General features: G+C 41.3%; 1 protein-coding gene across 13 annotated transcripts in view; it reads left to right on the forward strand.

The window, feature by feature from the left end:
* The window catches only part of USP32 (ubiquitin specific peptidase 32), a 243,622-nt gene that overhangs the window by 69,507 nt on the left and 152,137 nt on the right, over nt 1-21,978 (forward strand). For all 13 annotated transcript variants that reach the window (XM_055386674.2, XM_055386678.2, XM_055386676.2 and 10 more), the window contains exon 2: nt 6,930-7,057. In XM_055386674.2, the coding sequence (XP_055242649.1) occupies nt 6,930-7,057 (128 nt within the window). The remainder of the gene's footprint in view (nt 1-6,929; nt 7,058-21,978) is intronic.

Below are 21,978 nucleotides of genomic sequence, written 5' to 3' on the forward strand. Positions count from 1 at the left end.
CATGGCTTAGAATGGCCTTCCATAAACTTGTACCTGATACCTTTATCAGTTAGGTTTAAGTTTGGATGTATATTAAACAAAATAATAGTTTAAATAAGATAAAAGGGTTTATTTTTCTCACACGTAAATCTGGAGGTAGGATATCCAAGGGTCATATGGCAGTTCCATGGTCATCTAGGCTTTTAAAAATCTTTTTGACCTCGCCATCCTTACTGTATGGCTTATAACTTTGACGTTCACTCAAAAATAGATGTGTAAAATGGCTGCTGGAGATGCAGCCATTGTATATCTAAGTGCCAGGTGGGAAGAAGAGATAAGGGCAAAAGGATATTTGCCAGCTGTTACCTTTTAAGAAGCCTTCACGGAGGTCCCCCCAGTCATTTCTACTGCATTTCATTGGCCATTTCTAGTTGCAAGGGAAACTGAAAAATATAGTCATTTAGCTAAGGACATTATCATCTTGAATAAAGTCATTGTTCTGTTTTGTCTGCCCATTATCATTCTAACCTCATTTCTGACAACTCTGCTTCTTATACCCTGTACTCCATTTATATCATACTACTTGCAATTCTTTGATTATCCATGCCACTTTATTCTTTTATATGTGTTTTCCCTGCATAGAATAGCCCTTTGCGTTTTTTTTTTGCCAGGTGAACCCCTACTCTTTAGGAATTACCACTTCCTAATTATTCCCTATTTTGGAACTCCATTGAATACCTCCAGTTTAATATTTCCTATTTGGTATTATAGTTATTTTTGTTGTGTCCTATCTTTTCTACTAAATTTTGAAGTATTAGAATATGGAGACTATGTATTACTCATCTTGACTGAGATAAGTAGACATTTAATAAATGCCTGACAGCTGGGCTTGGTGGCTCACGCCTGTAATCCCAGCACTTTGCGAGGCTGAGGGAGGTGGATCACCTGAGGTCAGGAGTTCAAGACCAGCCTGGCCAACATGGCGAAACCCCACCTCTACTAAAAATACAAGAATTAGCCAGGCATGGTGGTGCGTGCCTGTACTCCCAGCTACTTGGGAGGCTGGGCAGGAGAATTGCTTGAACCCGGGAGACAGAGGTTGCAGTGAGCTGAGATCATGCATTCCAGCCTGGGGGACGGAGTGAGACTCCATCTCGAAAAAAAAAAGAAGCCTGGCACAGTAGACATTTCATAAATGCTTGTTGAAAAAAATCAGCTAAAGGTACAAATTAAAAATAGCTAGGAAGGGCCTGACATAGTCGTGCATGCCTGTAGTCCCAGCTACTTGGGCAGCTGAGGTGGGAGGATCACTTGAGCCCGGGAGTTGCTAAAAGGTTGGTGTGAAAGTGATGGGGGTTTGGGTAGGTGGTAGATTGGTGCCTGATTGCCTTGTGCTGCAAGGGTCCAGAGAGTCTAACTACTCCTCATAGACTTTGAACCAATCTCTATTTTTTTTTCTCAGCCTCACCTTTTACCCCCCTGACTTTTGTGGTAATTGGTACCATCCATTTCTGAGCCTTTTGGGGCTATGGACAGGGTAAATTCATTTGCTTCTTGTTTGAATTTCTCAGCTGCTAGGTTTTAACTTTCTTGGGTTGGCTTAGGTCAGTGACCACTCCAGATACTTAATGTGCACCAGAAAAATTTGACTGTCTCTTAGGTTCTCGTGTCTCTCTTGTCCTATTTTTGTCTTTGTGAGTTAAAAAAAAAATTCAATAGCTTTTGGGGTACAGGTGGTTTTTCGTTACGTGGATGAAGTGTGCAGTGGTGAAATCTGACATTTTTAATGCACCCATCACCCGAGTAGGGTACATTATACCCATTATGTAGTTTTTTATCCCTCTGTCCTTGTGAGTTTATATCTTCTTTTATTCTCACTGTAATTTTACTGAGAGAGGGATAGAGGGAGAGAGAGAAGATTTAAGAAAAGTCCCTTTGTCCTTTTCTGAAGCTACTTTTTCTTTCTGATACGAAGATAACTAATATCATTTTCTTATTTAAAAAATTTACCACACCTGGGCCGGGCACGGTGGCCCATGCTTGTAATCCCAGCAGTTTGGGAGGCCTAGGCTGGCAGATCACTTGAGGTCAGGAGTTTGAGACCAGCCTGGCAACATGGTGAAACCTCATCTCTACTAAAAATATAAAACTTACCCAGGTGTTAGGGTAGGTGCCTGTAATCCCAGCTACTGGGGAGGCTGAGGCAGGAGAATCACTTGAACCTGGGAGGTGGAGGTTGCAGTGAGCCAAGATCATGCCACTGCACTCCAGCCTGGGCTACAGAGCGAGACTCAGTCTCAAAAATTACCACATCTGTAATCCCAGTACTTTGAGAGGCCAAGGCGAGTGGATTGCTTGAGCTCAGGAGTTTGAGACCAGTCTGGGCAACATGGCAAAACCCCATCGCTATTTAAAAATTCAAAAAATTATCCACGTGTGGCAGTGGGAGCCTGTGGTCCCAGCTACTTGGGAGGCTGAGGTGGGAGGATTGCTTGAGCCTGAGAGGCAGAGGTTGCAGTGGCTGAGATCATGCCACTGCATTCCAGCCTGGGTGACAGAGTGAGATCCCGTCTCAAAAAAACAAACAAACAAAAAAAAACCAACAACAACGAAAAAACCACAGAGCAGAACTTAGGCTTGATTCTATTATATTTTCTGTCTTGCTTAAATTTTTATTTTCAAAATTTTCAACATTTCACTGTATGGTGAACATTTTTATGTATTTATTTTCAGTAAATATGGATCTGTAGGAACATTTCAGTGTCTGTATGATATTCTAAATGTATACAATAATTTATTCAATCTGTCCTTTGTTGATGGACATTGTTTGCTTCTTATAAATGCTTTAAAAGCTTATTTATATGTACATTTCCCTACAGTTTAAGTGAATAAATTCATTAGTCATCAGATTGCTTTATATATATATATATATATATATATTTTTTTTTTTTTTTTTTTTTTTCTTTTGAGACAGAGTCTCACTCTGTCATTCGTCCAGGCTGGAATGTAGTGGGGCTATCTCAGCTCACTGCAACCTTTGCCTCCTCAATCCTCCTGCCTCAGCCACCTGAGTAACTGGGATTATAGGCACCCACCACCACGGCTGGCTAATTTTTGTATTTTTAGTAGAGATGGGATTTCACCATGTTGGCCGGGCTGGTCTCGAACTCCTGGCCTCAAGGGATCCACCTGCCTCAGTCTCCCAAAGTCCTGGCATTACAGGTCTGAACTATCGTGCCCGGCCACCAGATTATATTTTTTAAAAACATATTACCAAGTAGTTCTTCAAATAATCTGTAACCAACACTATAGGAGATTACCTATACTGTTATACAGGTAGTCTATTAGATTAATATATAATTAACATATTAGATTAATTATGTTGTAATATATTATAATACTATGTTATTCTAATATTTAATCATATATTATTCTAATAATATATTATTTGAATGTTTAATTTTCTTGTCTCCTCCACTAGACTGTGAACAACCTAATTTGTTACTAAAGCCATTAATGAAAATTAGGCATCTTGAAGAAATACATATTCCACAGCCAAAGTTACCTCCTTCAATTGCAAATGTTAATATTATAAATCCAATTTTAAATAAAGTACCTAATAGTCATACTTTTCTCTAGCTACTTATTCAACTAGTGGTTCTTATTGTTTTATCATTGCTCTATGTTGCTGAACCATGAACCCCCCCTTCCTACCACAAGCATTTATCAAAGTGATTAACTGTGTGCCAAGCACTCTTTAGTCTTTACCTTTTTTTTTTTTTTTTAAGACAGTCTCGCTCTGTCACCCAGGCTGGAGTGCAGTGGCACGATCATGGCCCACTGCAGCCTTGACTTCCCGGGCTCAAGTGATCCTCCCATCTCAGCCTCCTGAGTAGCTATAGGGACGTGCCACCAAGTGTGGCTAATTTTTCTGTTTTTGTAGAGACAGGGTCTCACTATGTTGCCTAGGGTGGTCTCTAACTCCTGGTCTCAAGCCATCCTCCTGCCTTGGCCTCCCAAAGTGCTAGGATTATAGGTATGAGCCACTGCACCTGGCCTAGACTTTATCTTGCTGGTCCTTTCTGCCTTAACTTGATAAGTCCCCTTTTCCTGGCCTTTGGAGAGCATACTCTTCTACTTCTCCTTCTTTTCTCCTGACTATTCCATATCAATTTTCTTTCTCTTTCTTAGTTTTTCCCTCTGTTTCCTTCCTCTTGGAAACACTGGCTTCTTCTAGTTTTGGTGTGTCTCATTATGCTTCTTCCTCATGGTTTTAATTACTACCTCTATACTGATGACTCCTATCAACCTCTCTTAAGCTTTACATTTAAAATTCTAAAACCCCATTGCATTTTCCAAGGTTTCCCATATTCAGTGTCCTTAAAAAAGTTTATCATCTTTTTTCCTGACTTATTTATTTTTTTTTTTTGAGACGGGGTCTCGCTCTGTTGCCCAGGCTGGAGTGCAGTGGCGCTATCTTGGCTCACTGCGAGCTCCGCCTCCCGAGTTCACGCCATTCTCCTGCGTCAGCCTCCCAAGTAGCTGGGACCACAGGTGCCCGCCACCACGCCTGGCTAATTTTTTGTATTTTTAGTAGAGACGGGGTTTCATTGTGCTAGCCAGGATGGTCTGGATCTCCTGACCTTGTGATCCGCCCGCCTCAGCCTCCCAAAGTGCTGGGATTACAGGCGTGAGCCACTGCACCCAGCCTTTCCTGACTTATTCTTACATTCTCTGTCTACATAATAACATAATCCTTGAAGTTTCTCGGTACTGGCTGTGTGCGGTGGCTCAAGCCTGTAATCCTAGTCAAGGTGGGCAGATCACTTGAGGTCAGGAGATCAAGACCAGCCTGGCCAACATGGTGAAACTAAAAATACAAAAATTAGCCAGGTGTAGGCCGGGCGCGGTGGCTCACGCCTGTAATCCCAGCACTTTGGGAGGCTGAGGTGGGTGGATCACGAGGTTAGGAGATCGAGACCATCCTGGCTAACACGGTGAAACCCTGTCTCTACTAAAAATACAAAAAATTAGCCAGGCATGGTGGCGGGCGCCTGTAGTCCCAGCTACTCGGGAGGCTGAGGCAGGAGAATGGCATGAACCTGGGAGGCGGAGCTTGCAGTGAGCAGAAATCGTGCCACTGCACTCCTGCCTGGGCGACAGAGCAAGATGCCGTCTCAAAAAAAAAAAAAAAAAAATTAGCCAGGTGTGGTGGTGCGCACCTGTATTCCCAGGTACTTGGGAGGATGAGGCAGGCAAATTGCTTGAACCTGGGAGACAGAGGTTGCAGTGACCTGAGATCATGCCACTGCACTCCAGCCTGGGTGACAGAGTGAGACTCTGTCTCAAAAAAAGAAAAAAAAGGCTTCCCAGTACTGCTTCTACTCTCAGTCTAGCTTCAAGTTCTACTGACCCTCTGGATATTTCCCAAATTTAGCTCCTTTTCTTGTAGTAGCAGGCTATTGCTTCCAGATTTGTTCTGTTCTCTTTGTTATTGGTAGAGTGAGCTATCTGAATTATATCTTACTGTGTTTTTTTCTCGTCTGCCTGAAGTTTTTATCTGAGTTGTATCTGACTGTGTCCCTTCCTTATGACAGGACAGAGTCTCTGTGACTTGGTCTTGCTGCCTCTCTAGGTTTATCGTTTGCTACTCTGTGCCTTGCTTATTTTGCTGTAGTAAGATACTTTTACGATACATTTTTATACTTCATTGTACTTTGAAGCAAACTGTAATTTCTGACCAGCATATCCTTGTTCATTTTGCTTGGTTTAGCCTTTAAAATTTAATGTAATTATCTTCATCTGGAAGAATTCTCTGTTTTCTCTAGCATGGGTCAAAGGTACCATTTCTGTGCCTCTATTGTGATTGTGGTACTGATCATGTAATAGTAAAGGGTGTTTATTTCTTTGTTCTTGTAGATAGAGATTGTTCCATATAGTGAAAAAAAGTTTTCAATGCATAAAATAAAGTAATGGCTCAGTAATTTTTTTGTTTTTGATAATAAGTATCTAAAAATTTTAGTTTGTTAATATCATCTATTTATGAACTATTTTCTTTGTAAATAATGACAAAATCCAAGCTAAACTTGAAGACTGTTCTCCATATGGATAGAGATGTGCTCAAGGAGTACAAATAATATAATTTTTATCACAAAGGAGATTAATGTATTGCTGCTGAAAACATTAATGCCAGAATCCAGTGGCATTTAGCTAACCTGCTAATTTGAAATATTTGTTACTTCTTTGCCCCTGCCTAAAATTTGTAAGCCTATATTAAAGTTTTGTCTTTTGAAAATTGAATGTTAAGAATTTTGGCTTGGCGTGCTGGCTCATGCTTTTAATCTCAGCATTTCTGGAGGCCAAGGTGGGAGGACTGCCTGAGCCCAGGAGTTCAAGACCAGCCTGGGCAACATGGCGAGACCCATCTCTTAAAAAAAAGAAAATTATACTTATTTTCTAAATTAGATTTGAAAATATTAGAATTATGACTAAATGTCATAGAGTTTTATTTAACCAAAAAAGAAGTGTAATGCTTGCCAATTTTTCTTTTTTTTTCTTTTTATTTATTTACTTTTTTGAGACAGAGTTTCACTCTGTTGTCCATGCTGGCGTGCAGCGGCATGGTCTTGGCTCAGTGCAACCTCCATCTCCCAGGTTCAAGTGATTCTCGTGCCTCAGCCTCCCAAGTAGCTGGGATTATAGGCATGCACCACCATGCCCAGCTAATTTTTTTTTTTTTTGTAGAGATGGGGTTTCGCCACGTTGTCCAGGCTGATCTTGAACTCCTGGCCTTAAGTGATCCGCCTGCCTTGGCCTCCCAAAGTACTGGGATTATAGGCGTGAGCCACTGCGCCTAGCCTCAATTTTTCTTAGGAGCCAGGTTCAAAAAAATTGTGAGACACCTCTTTTCTCTCCTGATTTCTTACCCATCTTCTGTTTCTGAATTGCAGTTACAGATGTAGAGCTAAAACGACTGAAGGATGCCTTCAAGAGGACCTGTGGACTCTCATATTACATGGGCCAGCACTGCTTCATCCGGGAAGTGCTTGGGGATGGAGTGCCTCCAAAAGTTGCTGAGGTAATCTTTTTGTTCTAAGTTTTCCTTTGAGGTAGTTATCCACCTCCACCAGCCTAAATTCCTGAGGGGCCTTCTGCTCTTAACAGATTTAATCTTACCTGTAGTTATTTTTCTTCCTGAGTGGGTAAACAATGTTTTGTTTTAGATATCAACGTGGCTGTGTTCTTAGAGGTCAAGTGGGAGTACTACAGAGCTGTAATTCTGTTTCTTTTGTACTTTTGAGCTTTAATAGCCACTGATTATGATCATAGGAACATTTCCATGATTGGCTTCTTATTCTTAGAAAGTTAATCTCTGTGACATAAAAATTTTTATGTTGCAAATATGTTTTATAAATTTTATGTTAAAGAAAATTTTCCGTATAGTAAAACATAGTTAATTCTATAAAATTAAATGTTGTAAATGAAATACTAACTTATTGGGACTTAATTACATTTTTATTTAAGTTCTACTAAAATGTTTGGGTAGAAATAAAATGTGCTAAGTTGATATAAATATTCTGTTTCTAAAAATAATATGTTGAACCGGCGCCACTGTGCGTCCCTGTAGTCCCAGCTACTCAGGAGGCTGAAATAGGAGGCTTGCTTAAGCCCAAGAACTCGAGTCCAGTCTGGGCAACATAGTGAGACACTGTCTCTAAAAAAAACAAAATAAAAGTTTACTATTTTGTAGTTATGTACACAGATGTGCCTTTTGTCATTCTAAATGAGAAATAAGAATAAAATTTATTGGCTGGGTATGTTGGCTTATGCCTGTAATCTCAGCACTTTGGGAGATCGAGGCAGGAGGATCACTTGAGCTCAGGAGTTCCAGGCCAGCCTGGGCATAGTGAGACCTCATCTCTACTTAAAAACAGCAACCAAAAAAATTAGCAAACATGATGGTGTGTGCCTGTAAGTCCCAGGTACTCAGGACGCTGAAGTAGGAGGATTGCTTGAGTCCAGGAGTTTGAGGCTAGAGTGAGCTATGATTGCACCACTGCACTCCAGCCTGGGTGACAGTGAGACCCTGTCTCAAAAGAAAAAAAGAATAAATTTTATAAGATAATAAAAACTATGGCTGGGCAAGGTGTCTCACACCTGTAATCCCAGCACTTTGGGAGGCCGAGGCGGGTGAATCACGAGGTCAGGAGTTCGAGACCAGCCTGGCCAACATGGTAAAACACCATTTCTACTAAAAATACAAAAAATTAGCTGGGCTTAGTGGCGGGTGCCTGTAATCCCAGCTACTCGGGAGGCTGAGGCAGGAGAATTGCTTGAACCCAGGAGGTGGAGGTTGCAGTGAGTTGAGACTGTGCCACTGCACTCCAGCCCGGGCAACAGAATGAGACTCTGCCACAAAAAAAAAAAAAAAAAAAAAAAAAAAGGAATTTTAGGCTTGGTATATTATACAGAACCATTCTTTGCCATTTTTAATTAACCCTAGTTTCTATTTCTTTTTGTTTTCTTTTTTTCTTTGAGACAGAGGTTTGCTCTTGTTGCCCAGGCTGGAGTGCAATGGCATGATCTTGGCTCACGGCAAGTTTCACCTCCCAGGTTCAAGCGATTCTCCTGCCTCAGCCTCCTGAGTAGCTGGGATTACAGGCTCCCACCACCATGCCCAGCTAATTTTTTGGTATTTTTAGTAGAGACGAGGTTTCACCATGTTGGCCAGGCTGGTCTTGAACTCCTGACCGCAGGTGACCTACCTGCCTTGGCCTCCCAAAGTGCTGGGATTGCAGGCATGAGCCACCACGCCTGGCCTTCTCTAGTTCTTTTAATTGTGATGTTAGAGTGTTGATTTTAGATCTTTCCTGCTTTCTCTTGTGGGCATTTAGTGCTATAAATTTCCCTCTATACACTGCTTTAAATGTGTCCCAGAGATTCTGGTATGTTGTGTCTTTGTTCTCATTGGTTTCGAAGAACATCTTTATTTCTGCCTTCATTTCGTTATTTACCCAGTAGTCATTCAGGAGCAGGTTGTTCAATTTCCATGTAGTTTTGCAGTTTTGAGTGAGTTTCTTAATCCTGAGTTCTAATTTGATTGCACTGTGGTCTCAGAGACAGTTTGTTGTGATTTCTATTCTTTTACATTTCTGAGGAGTGCTTTACTTCTAATTATGTGGTCAATTTTAGAATAAATGTGATGTGGTGCTGAGAAGAATGTATGTTCTATTGATTTGGGGTGGAGAGTTCTGTAGATTTCTATTAGGTCTGCTTGGTGTAGAGCTAAGTTCAAGTCCCAGATATCCCTGTTAACGTTCTGTCTCGTTGATCTAATATTGTCAGTGGGGTGTTAAAGTCTCCCATTATTATTGTGTGGGAGTCCAAGTCTCTTTGTAGGTCTCTAAGGACCTACTTTATGAATCTGGGTGCTCCTGTATTGGGTGCATATATATTTAGGATAGATAGCTCTTCTTGTTGAATTGATCCCTTTACCATTATGTAATGGCCCAAGATGGCCGAATAGGAACAGCTCCGGTCTGCAGCTCCCAGCGTGATCGATGCAAAAGACGGATGATTTCTGCATTTCCAACTGAGGTACCTGGTTCATCTCATTGGGACTGGTTGGACAGTGGGTGCAGCCCACGGAGGGCGAGGTGAAGCAGGGCGGGACATTGCCTCACCCAGGAAGCGCGAGGGGTTAGGGGATTTCCCTTTCCTAGCCACGGGAATCCATGTCAGACTGTTAACTAGAAAAACGGGACACTCCTGCCCAAATACTGCACTTTCCCCAAGGTCTTAGCAACCAGCAGAGAAGGAGATTCTCTCCCGTGCCTGACTCAGCGGGTCCCATGCCCACCGAGCCTTGCTCACTGTTAGCGCAGCAGTCTGAGATCAAACTGTGAGGTGCCAGCCTGGCTGAGGGAGGGGCATCCACCATTGCTGAGGCTTGAGTAGGTAAACAAAGCTGCCAGGAAGCTTGAACTGGGCAGAGCCCACTGCAGCTCAGCAAGGCCTACTGCCTCTAGACTCCACTTCTGTGGGCAGGGCATAGCTGAACAAAATGCAGCAGACAACTTCTGCAGACTTAAACGTCCCTGTCTGACAGCTCTGAAGAGAGCAGTGGCTCTCCCAGCATGGCATTTGAGCTCTGAGAACAGACAGACTGTCTCCTCAAGTGGGTTCCTGGCCCCTGTGTAGCCTAACTGGGAAACACCTCTGAGTAGGGGCCTACAGATACCTCATATAGGCAGGTGCCCCTTTGGGAAGAAGCTTCCAGAGGAAGGATCAGGCAGCAATATTTGCTGTTCTGCAATATTTGCTGTTCTGCAGCCTCTACTGGTGATACCCAGGCAAACAAGGTCTTGAGTGGACCTCCAGCAAATTCCAACAGACCTGCAGCTGAGAGACCTGAGTGTTAGAAGGAAAATGAACAAACAGAAAGGAATAGCATCATCATCAACAAAAAGGACATCTACACCAAAATCCCATCTGGGGGTCACCAACATCAAAGACCAAAGATAGATAAAAACCACAAAGATGGGGAGAAACCAGAGCAGAAAAGCTGAAAATTCTAAAAATCAGAGTACCTCATCTCCTCCAAAGGATCACAGCTCCTCGCCAGCAACAGAGCAAAGCAGGATGGAGAATCACTTGACGAGTTGACAGAAGTAGGCTTCAGAAGGTTGGTAATAACAAACTTCTCCGAGCTAAAGGAGGATGTTTGAACCCATCGCAAGGAAGCTAAAAAACCTTGAAAAAAGGTTAGATGAATGGCTAACTAGAATAAACAGTGTAGAGAAGACCCTAAATGACCTGATGGAGCTGAAAACCATGGCGCGAGAACTTCGTGACGCATGCACAAGTTTCAATAGCGGATTCGATCAAGTGGAAGAAAGGGTATCAGTGATCGAAGATCAAATCAATGAAATAAAGCGAGAAGACAAGGTTAGAGAAAAAAGAGTAAAAAGAAATGAACAAAGCCACCAAGAAATATGGGACTATGTGAAAAGACCAAATCTACGTTTGATTGGTGTTCTCTTGGCAAAAGCCCTACAAGCCAGAAGAGAGTGGGGGCCAATATTCAACATTCCTAAAGAATTTTCAACCCGGAATTTCATATCCAGCCAAACTAAGCTTCATAAGTGAAGGAGAAATAAAATCCTTTACAGACAAGCAAATGCTGAGAGATTTTGTCACCACCAGGCCTGCCTTACAAGAGCTCCTGAAGGAAGCGTTAAACATGGAAAGAAACAACTGCTACCAGCCACTGCAAAAAGTGATGGGGAGAATGGAACCAAGCTGGAAAACACTCTTCAGGATATTATCCAGGAGAACTTCCCCAACCTAGCAAGGCAGGCCAACATTCAAATTCAGGAACAGAGAACACCACAAAGATACTCCTCGAGAAGAGCAACCCCAAGACACATAGTTGTCAGATTCACTAAGGTTGAAATGAAGGAAAAAATGTTAAGGGCCGCCAGAGAGAAAGGTCGAGTTACCCACAAAGGGAAGCCCATCAGACTAACAGTGGGTCTCTAGGCAAAAGCCCTACAAGCCAGAAGAGAGTGGGGGCCAATATTCAACATTCTTAAAGAAAAGAATTTTCAACCCAGAATTTCATATCTAGCCAAACTGAGCTTCAGAAGTGAAGGAGAAATAAAATCCTTTACAGACAAGCAAATGGTGAGCGATTTTGTCACCACCTGGCCTGCCTTACAAGAGCTCCTGACAGAAGCACTAAACATGGAAAGAAACAACCGGTACCAGCCACTGCAAAAACATGCCAAATTGTCAAGATCATCGATGCTATGAAGAAACTGCATCAATTAGTGGGCAAAATAACCAGCTAACATCATAATGACAGGATCAAATTCACATGTAACAATATTAACCTTAAATGTAAATGGGCTAAATGCCCCAATTAAAAGGCACAGATTGGCAAATCGGATAGAGTCAAGACCCATCAGTGTGCTGTATTCAGGAGACCCATCTCACGTGCAAAGTCGTACATAGGCTCAAAATAAAGGGATGGAGAAAGATCTACCAAGCAAATGGAAAGCCGAAAAAAGCAGGGGTTGCAATCCTAGTCTCTGATAAAACAGACTTTAAACCAACAACGATCAAAAGAGACAAAGAATTTTTGTATTTTTTTGTAGAATCGTGGTTTTGCCATCTTGCCCAGGCTGGTTTTGAACTCCTGAGCTCAAATGATCCTCCCACCTTGGCCTCCCAAAGTGTCGGGATTACAGGTGTGAGCCACTGAGCTTGGCAGGGCTGGTAATTTTGAAGCTTGAATTTAGTTTTAGTGGGTGGATAGACTCATGGAATGGATGATCTATATTCCACAACTGCAGGGAGGTCAAGTTAAATAATGGGATTTATAAACAAGGTAATTAGTTGCAAAGCTAGGGAAGGGTCAGTGCATATGACCCTTGTGAGTTCTTTTTCAAAATCCTATGGAGAAAAAAAAATCCTATGGAGAGCTTGGACCTTTAAGTCTGAGTAAACAGAGCATCATTATTCTTGGTGAGATTCTAAAATTAATGTTTTGAGATATCATAGCAGTATTTTAACATCAATATATCTATAAAGAAAGCTACAGGACTACACAAGCTGCCAGTTATAGATGGAAAGAACTTTATTCCCTAGCTAATAATGTTTTGTTTTAATAGTAAAAGTAATAACATATATTTTTTAAGAGCAAGGAAAGGTATTTTTGGGATTTTATTATAAAAGGATCATGCACTTAAAAAGGATAACCACTTTAGAATATATTATATAAGGAAGCAATGTAAATTTCTAAATTTTTTTCCTGAAAACAGTAGCTTTATATTTTTAGAGCAAAAGAGAGATTTATCTAGGATTAATGGAGCTCCAATTTTTACTTCCGAAGACTTACTGTTATAAATTCCAATGCAGAGAATATTTTAGGTGAGGAATAAGAACTCATGGCAGTTTATACTTTTTTTTTGAGATGGAGTTTTGCTCTTGTTGCCCAGGGTGGAGTGCAACAGCATGATCTCGGCTCACTGCAAACTCCGCCTCCCAGTTTCAAGCAATTCTCCTGCCTCAGCCTCCCAAGTGGCTGGGATTGCAGGTGCCCACCACCACACCTGGCTAATTTTTGTATTTTTAGTAGAGACGAGGTTTTACCATGTTGGCCACGCTGGTTTCAAACTCCTGACCTCAGGTAATCCACCTGTCTCAGCCTCCTAAAGTGCTGGGATTACAGGTGTAAGCCACCGTGCCCGGCCATTTATACCTTTTAGCACTTATGTGTATATCTCATTAGACATACTGTTTTGAGGATAGATTAGTGTACTTAATATTTTTATGTTCTTCTAGGCCGGGCGCGGTGGCTCATGCCTGCAATCCCAGCACTTTGGGAGGCTGAGACGGGCAGATCACCTGAGGTCAGGAGTTTGCGACCAGCCTGGCCAACATGGTGAAACCCCCATCTGTACTAAAAATGCAAAAATTAGCTGGGCGTGGTGGCGGGCGCCTGTAATCCCAGCTACTTGGAAGGCCGAGGTAGGAGAATTGCTTGAACCCAGGAGACAGAGGTTGCAATCAGCCAAGATCACGTCACTGCTCTCCAGCCTGGGCAACAGAGCAAGACTCCGTCTCAAAAAAAGAAAGAAAGAAACAAAGAAAATATTTTTATGTACTTCTAATCTTGCTTATAATCGTAACCATGTATTACTTGAATAAAATAATGAACAGAATTTGAGGGGATTGAGAAAACAAGGTAAATGGAAAATAAATGAAAAATGTATTCTACTTGAGATTAGTCTTTTTCTGAACCAAGGCCACTATGTTTTTTTTGAGACAGGGTCTCACTCTGCCACCAAGGCTAGAGTGCAGTGGTGCAATTTCGGCTCACTGCATCCTCGACCTCCTGAACTCAAGCAATCCTCTCACCTCAGCCTCTCAAGTAGCTGGGAATACAGGTGCGTGTCACCACGCCCAGCTAATTTTTGTGTTTTTTGTAGGGATGGGGTTTCACCATGTTGTCCAGGTGGTCTTGAACTCCAGAGCTCAGGTGATCATCCTGCCTCGACTTCCCAAATTGCTGGGATTACAGATGTGCGCTACCATGCCTGGCCTCACCAACTCTGAATTGTCTAGTGTTTTTATTTTCTTTAGGGTGCCACCTCCTCAACATCTACTCCCCTCAAACAAATTTAATAACAAAACATTTCTATGTAGTTTTTTTTTTTTTTTTTTTGAGATAGAGTCTTGCTCTGTCACCCAGGCTGGAGTGCAGTGGCGCAATCTTGGCTCACTGCGACCTCCAGTTCCTAGGTTCAAGAGATTCTCCTGCCTCTGCCTCCCAAGTAGCTGGGATTATAGGCATGTGCCGCCATGCCCAGCTAATTTTTTGTATTTTTTGTAGAGATGCAGTTTCGCCATGTTGCCCAGGCTGGGCTTGATCTTTTGGGCTCAAGCTATCTGCCTGTCCTAGCCTCCCAGGGGACTGGATTACAAGGCGTGAGCCACCACGCCTTGCCTGCATCCAACAATTTTAGCCAACATTGTTTTTCTCTTATCCTAAACTCTCTTTCAAGCATTAAAGCCTGAATCTGTAGTACATAGCACAACATTTTATTAGATAATGGCCCATTCACTAATTGTTCATGTATGTCTTGTCTAATCTTATTCATGTAAATCTTGAGGCCGTCTCATTTCTGTCTCCCAGGCTGGAGTGCAGTGGCGCGATCATGACTCATTGTAGCCTCGACCTCCCAGGCTCAAGCGATTTTTCCCACCTCAGCCTCCCAAGTAGGTGGGACACAGGCATGTGCCACCATGCCCAGTTAATCAGTTTATTTATTTTTTGTGGAGACGGGGTCTCACCATATTGCCTAGGCTGGTCACAAACTCTTAGGCTCAAGCAGTCCTCCCTCATCAGCCTCCCAAAGAGCTGAGATTACAGGCATGGGCTACTATGCCCAGCCAAAATTGTTATTCTTGATGGGCAGACTTTATGACTTAAAAAAAACATATGCCCCAGAGTGCTGTGCATATTGTATGTACTTAGCGAATATTTGATTTATTAATACTTTCTTTTTAGTAGTTGTTATTATTCTGCAAAATCCTATTAAAAGAATGACCAAAACAATAACCAAGAGACGAGGAGACCTGAAGTTAGTTAGCTTTGCTAACTTTGCAAGCTTTGAACACTTAACCTTTTTCTAGATTAGAGGAAACTGTGTATATTAATCAAAAGCCGTATTAGATTCCGGAGTATTTTTAGACATAGTGATCAACATGTGAAAACAAACAGCTGATTAGTAGGATATTTTCCTATTAGTGCTGGTGAATTTATGCTGAAGTAGTCTTGTTGCATTTAGATGTCCTTTGAGTGGGGGGGCCTGCATATTTACCGGATAGTCTAGGTTTAGGGAGAGTATCACAGAATAGTGATTTGTATTTGGTTTCTTTGATGATAGTTGATCTATATTATTGATTAAATCCCTTTATGTTGGACTTACCAGCATTAAGGGCTAACAACTTTCTTGACAACTCTAGTCATTGATAACTCTTGATACTGTTGGTCACTGACTGTTGTAATAGTAAAATGATTAACTTGTTTATATTAACTAGAGAAAAGCAGCTAACATTTTTGTTACAGTAAATCTTGATCTTGACATTATAGCTGACAGAACAACCAGCAGGATACTGGTTTGAAATCTTTCCCTGTAACTAGAATCTGTGAAATATTCACTAGTACATTATGTTGATTGCCTTTCTTTTTGTTCATAGTGTAACATTCATACTAGTTCTTAAATTTCATTGTCTTAATTCATTTCTTTTTGTAAGACAGGACAAAAAAGATTTCAAGGCTTCTGTAAGATGACAGTACAACAGAGTATATCACTCTCTTCTTGTAAACATATATGAACTTTAAAAAATATGTGCATTATTATCTTGATGGTCCTTAGTTGTCAAGTTTTAAGCTAGAGCAAATTTAAACAGCTTCATAAGCTATTGAAAAACAGAGTTCACAATAGAAGATCTAACATATAGTTAAGCATAATGGGACTAGTGAACTCCTTGTAGAAAACTTTACATCAAGAACATTACCTAGATTATGGATGTTCTAAGTGGTATGCCAGATGTTAAAGAAGTAATTCATACTAAAAAACACTCTTACAGAAAATACCTTGTGTATAATTACTTATTTCAAATTCTTGGTGTATTAACTGAGCTACTGACATGACTAGTGTAGTAGACGATAAAAACAGTTGGAATCCTATCCAAGTGAGTCTTTATGAGAAACTTCTATCCTTAATAGGTATTATAAAGGAAAATAAGGTTAAGTTTATAACTGGCAGTGTTACAGACTCTGCCAAAATTTAGCTGATAAAACTTAATCAGAATTTGGTTATACATGTTGTAAAATTCAATGCAACAACAAGATCTGTGTAACCTTCAACAAAAGCACATGACCCATTGCCCACTTCTTGAAAAATAATTGCTAAGGAATAAGGCTAAGGGCCAGGGAGGGTTATAGACAGGGTTTTTGTCTCAGGGAACAAAACCTGGACTTGTAACTGGGCTGACCAATGAACGTACTCTCTTGCCCTGGCAGTTTACCTTCATGACTACCGTATGTTTTCCACTTTTCCCTTTTCTGAATGGAAATTTCTATTGTAGATATACTTTTTCTACTTCACCATTCATAATACAAGTAAAAGAAGAGGTACAACTTGTGTTTTAGTTTATAGGTCACCAGACCACAGTGAATCACCTTTAGAGTTAGTGGAAAGAATTGAAAATCACATAGAGACCTTGGACCTGAATGTAGGAACTGGATAGGACTTTGTGGAAGTCTTTGTTAGGAATGGAGATGTTTTATGCATAGAAGAAAGATTTTATGTGTAGGAATAAGTGGGTGTTTGGATGAAGAAAGACAGACACATACTTAATATTTGCAGGGACTCAGGCAAGGATACAAATGGAGGGCCGGGTGTGGTGGCTCACACCTGTAATCCCACCACTTTTTGGAATCTCAAGGATTGCTTGAGCCCAGGAGTTTAAGACCAGCCCTGAAAACATAGTGAGACCTCCTCTCTACAAAAAATAAAAAAAATTAGCTGGGTGTCTTGCACGCCTGTAGTCTCAGCTACTTGGGAAGCTAAGATGGGAGGATCACTTGAGGCTGGGAGATTGAGGCTGCAGTGTTCATGCCACTGCACTCCAGCCTGGGCAATAGAGACCCTGTCTCTTAAAAAATAACAAGAAACATCAGCAACTGTTAAATAAAAAAACATGGCTGGGCGCGGTGGCTCACGCCTGTAACCCCAGCACTTTGGGAGGCCGAGGCAGGTGGATCACGAGGTCAGGAGTTTGAGACCAGCCTGGCCAACATGGTGAAACCCCATCTCTGTATATATATTGAGCTGCTAAAGCTAGACACAGTTGACCCTTGAACAATATGGATTTGAATAGCGCAGGTCTACTTATACACAGATTTTTTTTCTTTTCTTTTCTTTTCTTTTTTTTTGAGACGGAGTCTTGCTCTGTCGCCCAGGCTGGAGTGCAGTGGCGCGATCTCGGCTCACTGCAGGCTCCGCCTCCTGGGTTCAGGCCATTCTCCTGCCTCAGCCTCCCAAGTAGCTGGGACTACAGGCGCCTGCAACCACGCCTGGCTAATTTTTTGTATTTTTAGTAGAGACGGGGTTTCACTTATACACAGATTTTTTTCAATGAATATATTGGAAAAATTTTTGGAGGTTTGCAACAATTTGAAAAAGCCACAGATGAGCTGCATGGCTTAGAAACATCAAAAAATTGAGAGAGATATGTTGTGAACGCATAAAATACAAGTAGATACTAGTTTATTTTATCAGGTACTACCATAAAATATATACATCTATTATTAAAAGTTAAAATTTATCAAAACTTATGCATACAAACACAGATCGTACGTGGCCTCATTTGCAGTCAAGAAAAATGCAAACAGAAAATGCAATATTAAACCATAACTGCATAAAATTAACTGTAATATATATTATAATACTATAGTAATTGCATGGCCACCTCTTGTTGCTTTTTTACAGTAAACTCAAGTACTGTAAGTATTCGAGGTGCTAATCATCTCCATATGAGCACTTCATCTTTCCAGTAAATGGCATATCACAGTAAAAGTGATCTCTTGTGTTTCTCACATATTTTTTATTGTGTTTAGTGCAGTACCCTAAACCTTGAATAACACCATGTGACCCATATCAAGTGCCACTTGTGATCCTGGAAGTGTTCCCAAGAAGCAGAGAAAATCATGACATTATAGGAAAAAATTGAATTGTTTGATACGTAAAGTAGATTGAGGTCTGCAGCTGTGGTTGCCTGCCACTTCAGACAGATGATTCTTGCTGTAAACAGATGACATAAACTTATGATAAAAACAGTACAGTACTGAAAATGTATTTTCTCTTCTTTACGATTTTCTTTCCTTTCCTTTTACTTCCCTCTCCTCTTCTTCCCCCTCCCCTCTCCTCTCCTCTCTTTTCTTTCCCTCCCTCCCTCCTTCCCTTCTCTCCCTCCCTTTCTTTCTTCCTTCTTCCTTTCTTACCTTTATTTATTTATTTTTTGTTTTTGAGACGGAGTCTCAGTCTGTCACCCAGGCTGGAGTGCAGTGGCACAATCTTGGCTCACTGTAACCTCCACCTCCCGGGTTCAAGTGACTCTCCTGCCTTAGTGTCCCAAGTAGCTGGGACTACAGGCGCATGCTACCATGCCCGGCTAATTTTTGTATTTGTAGTAGAGATGGGGGTTTCACCATGTTGGCCAGGCTGGTCTCAAACTCCTGACCTCAAGTGATCTGCCTACCTTAAGTCCCAAAGTGCTGGGATTACAGGCATGAGCCATCATGCCCTGCCTTTATGATTTTCTTAATAACGTTTTTCTTCTCTGCTTACTTTATTGTAAGAATACACTGTGGAAGGCATATAATATGTGTTATGAACTGTTTATGTTTTTGGTAAGGCTTTTGATTGTCAGGCTATTAGTAAAGCTTTTCTGGAGTCCAAAGTTATACTCAGATTTTCAACCTTGCGGGGAGTTGTGCCCCAGCTTCTGTGTTGTTCAAGGGTCAACTGTAATTGAAGTCTTTAATTTGTTTTTATTTTTCCTTAAAGATTTTGATACCAGTAATTTTTTTTCATTGAGCAGTCTTTCTTTGACATTCTCTCTTTCAAAATAGAAATATCTTGAAAATGTAAGTTCTGTGTACTATACATAGAGTAAGATGTTTTCACAATGAGGATTTTCTTTTACTTCTTTGTAAAATTTTATTACATGATTCAGTGATAAAAAGGAAGCTCTATTGGTATATGCAACAACATGAATGAATCTCAGAAGCATTATGCTGAGTAAATTAAGCCAGGAAAAAATAGCATGCATGTTTAAGATTCCATTCATATAAAATTCCAGGAAATGCAAACTAATCTATTGTGAAAGGAAGCTTGCCTGGAGACTGGGTGCCGATATTGGTGCAGGAGAAAAGGGAAAGCATAGGTTATATAGGGGCAGAGTAAACTTTTATTTTTAAGACAGAGTTTCTCTCTTGTTGCCCAGGTTGGATTGCAATGGCATGATCTTGGCTCACTGCAGTCTCCGCCTCCTGGGTTCAAGCGATTCTCCTGCTTCAGCTTCCCGAGTAGCTGGGATTACAGGCGCCCACCACCACGCCCAGCTAATTTTTTTATTTTTAGTAGAGTCGTGGTTTCACTATGTTGGCCAGGCTGGTCTCAAACTCCTGACCTCAGGTGATCCACCCGCCTCAGCCTCCCAAAGTGCTGGGATTACAGGCTTGAGCCACTGCGTCCGGCCCAGAGTAAACTTTTGAGGCGATAGAAATGTTTGGTTTTTGTTTTCTTCATTGTGTTTAGTGATTGGTATATATGCATGACAAAACCGATTGATTGTACGCTTTTTTCTTTCTTGAGACAGCATCTCGCTCTGTCACCCAGGCTGGAGTGGCGTGATCTCTGCTCACCTCAACCTCCACCTCCCAGGTTCAAGCGAGTCTCGTGCCTCAGCCTCCCGAGTATCTGGGACTACAGGCATGCACCACCATGCCCAGCTAATTTTTTGTATTTTATTTTACTTTTGTTTTGTAGAGATGGGGTTTCGCTATGTTGCCAAAACTGATCTTGAACTCCTGAGCTCAAGCAATCCTCCCACCTTGGCCTCCCAAAGTGCTAGGTTTACAGGTGTGAGCCACTGTGCCTGACCTCAATTGTATACTTTAAATGTGTGCAGATTTTTTAATATTAAAGTTTATTTTATTTTTTTTTTGAGATGGGGTCTTACTCTGGTGGCCAGGCTGGAGTACAGTGGCATGATCACAGCTCACTGCAGCGTTGACCTCCCCAGGCTCAAGTGATCCTCCAGCCTCAGCCTCCTGAGAAGCTGGGACTACAAGTGCATGCCACTATGCCTGGCTAACTTGTATTTTTTTGTAGAGATAGGGTTTTGCCATGTTCCCCAGGCTGGTCTTGAACTCCTGGACTCAAGCAGGCCACCTGCCTTGGCCTCCCAAAGTGTGGGATTACGGGTGTGAGTCACCACACCCAGTCTAAGTATATGCAGTTTTATTGTACTTCAGTTGTTTCACAAAAGTTGGTAAAACGTTAAATTAAATATACTTTTTGGGTTTTTCAGGAAGAATACTTAACACTATTTAGGAAAGTGAGCCTGGAATATAAAAGTTGACTATTGGATAGAACTATCATTTCCTTTTCTATCTTTGTTAGGGTATTTGTATTTTGGTTGAACTTTATTATTTACTTAATGATCTTTTCCTAGTCACTTAAGTTCTGAGACAAAAGAACTTCCAAAACTTTGATCAGAATTGTAGGAATTTAGGTATATGACTAGCTTGACTGAAATTGGAAAAGTTACAAGTACAGTTAACTTGTGATGTTCTACCATTGACTTGGAAACTTGCCTGGAACGGAGGGGAGAAGGGTGAGGGCTGGGTTAGGCTGGGAAAGTTGGGATAGTGAAAAGAAGAAATGCCCAGTGATAAATTTGGAACTCTGTCTTTTCCTTATGATATGAAGTTATTTTTGGGTTTAACTAAGCTTTTAGAAAATCTCCAGCCTGGCCAACACAGCGAGACCCCATCTCTACAAAAAATACAAATATTAGCCAGGCGTGATGATATGTGTCTGTAGTCCCAGCTACTCGGGAGGCTGAGGCTGGAGGATTGATTAAGCCTGGGAGGTTGAGGCTGCAGTGAACCATGATTGCACCACTGCACTCCAACCTGGGTGACAGAGTGAGAACCTGTCTTTAAAAAAAAAGAGAGAGAGAGAAAGAGAGAAAGGAGGGAGGTGGGGGGGAGAGAGAGAGAGAAAGAGAGAGAGAAAAAGGAAAGGAAAAGAAAAGAAAGAAGGAAGGAAGGAAGAAAAGAAAAGAAAGAAATCTAAGTTAAAGCAAGGAGGCTCCAGAATGAGATTACTGAGAATAGAAGATCCAGGATAATTCACTTCCATGAAAAATATGGATAATAAAGTAGAATAAGGACAGACAGGAGGAGCCACTTGTGAGGACAAGGAGGCCAATTTTAAGATCATGGATGAAAAGCGTAGAACAGCAAAGAAAAAAGCTACTCAGGAAGTCTCAATAGGCAAAATTCAGAGCTACTAATTTTAAAGAGAGCAATTTTGACTTGAAACCTAGTAATTGAACCAGAAGCTTTAATAGGCATTTTTGGGCACCAGCGGACCTGAGGAGGATTCAGTTTCTTCCTTGGGTTAGGAATAGATCAGCTATTGAGTAGGGACAAATATTGCTTTAAAGGAAGCTAGTGAGTGGAAAGGGAGTTACAACCCAGAACTTCAAAGAAATTATTTAATTATTTTAAACCAGTGCGAAGCTAATTGCAAGGGCATACGAATAACTTACCTCATTGATCTCTAGTAATACTGCTTATGCTCTGAGTATCTCTTGTAGTTGTGTATTTAAATAGACCTAAATAGACAA

The sequence above is a fragment of the Gorilla gorilla genome, chromosome 4 (assembly GCF_029281585.2).
Source record: "Gorilla gorilla gorilla isolate KB3781 chromosome 4, NHGRI_mGorGor1-v2.1_pri, whole genome shotgun sequence".
Taxonomy (NCBI): domain Eukaryota; kingdom Metazoa; phylum Chordata; class Mammalia; order Primates; family Hominidae; genus Gorilla; species Gorilla gorilla.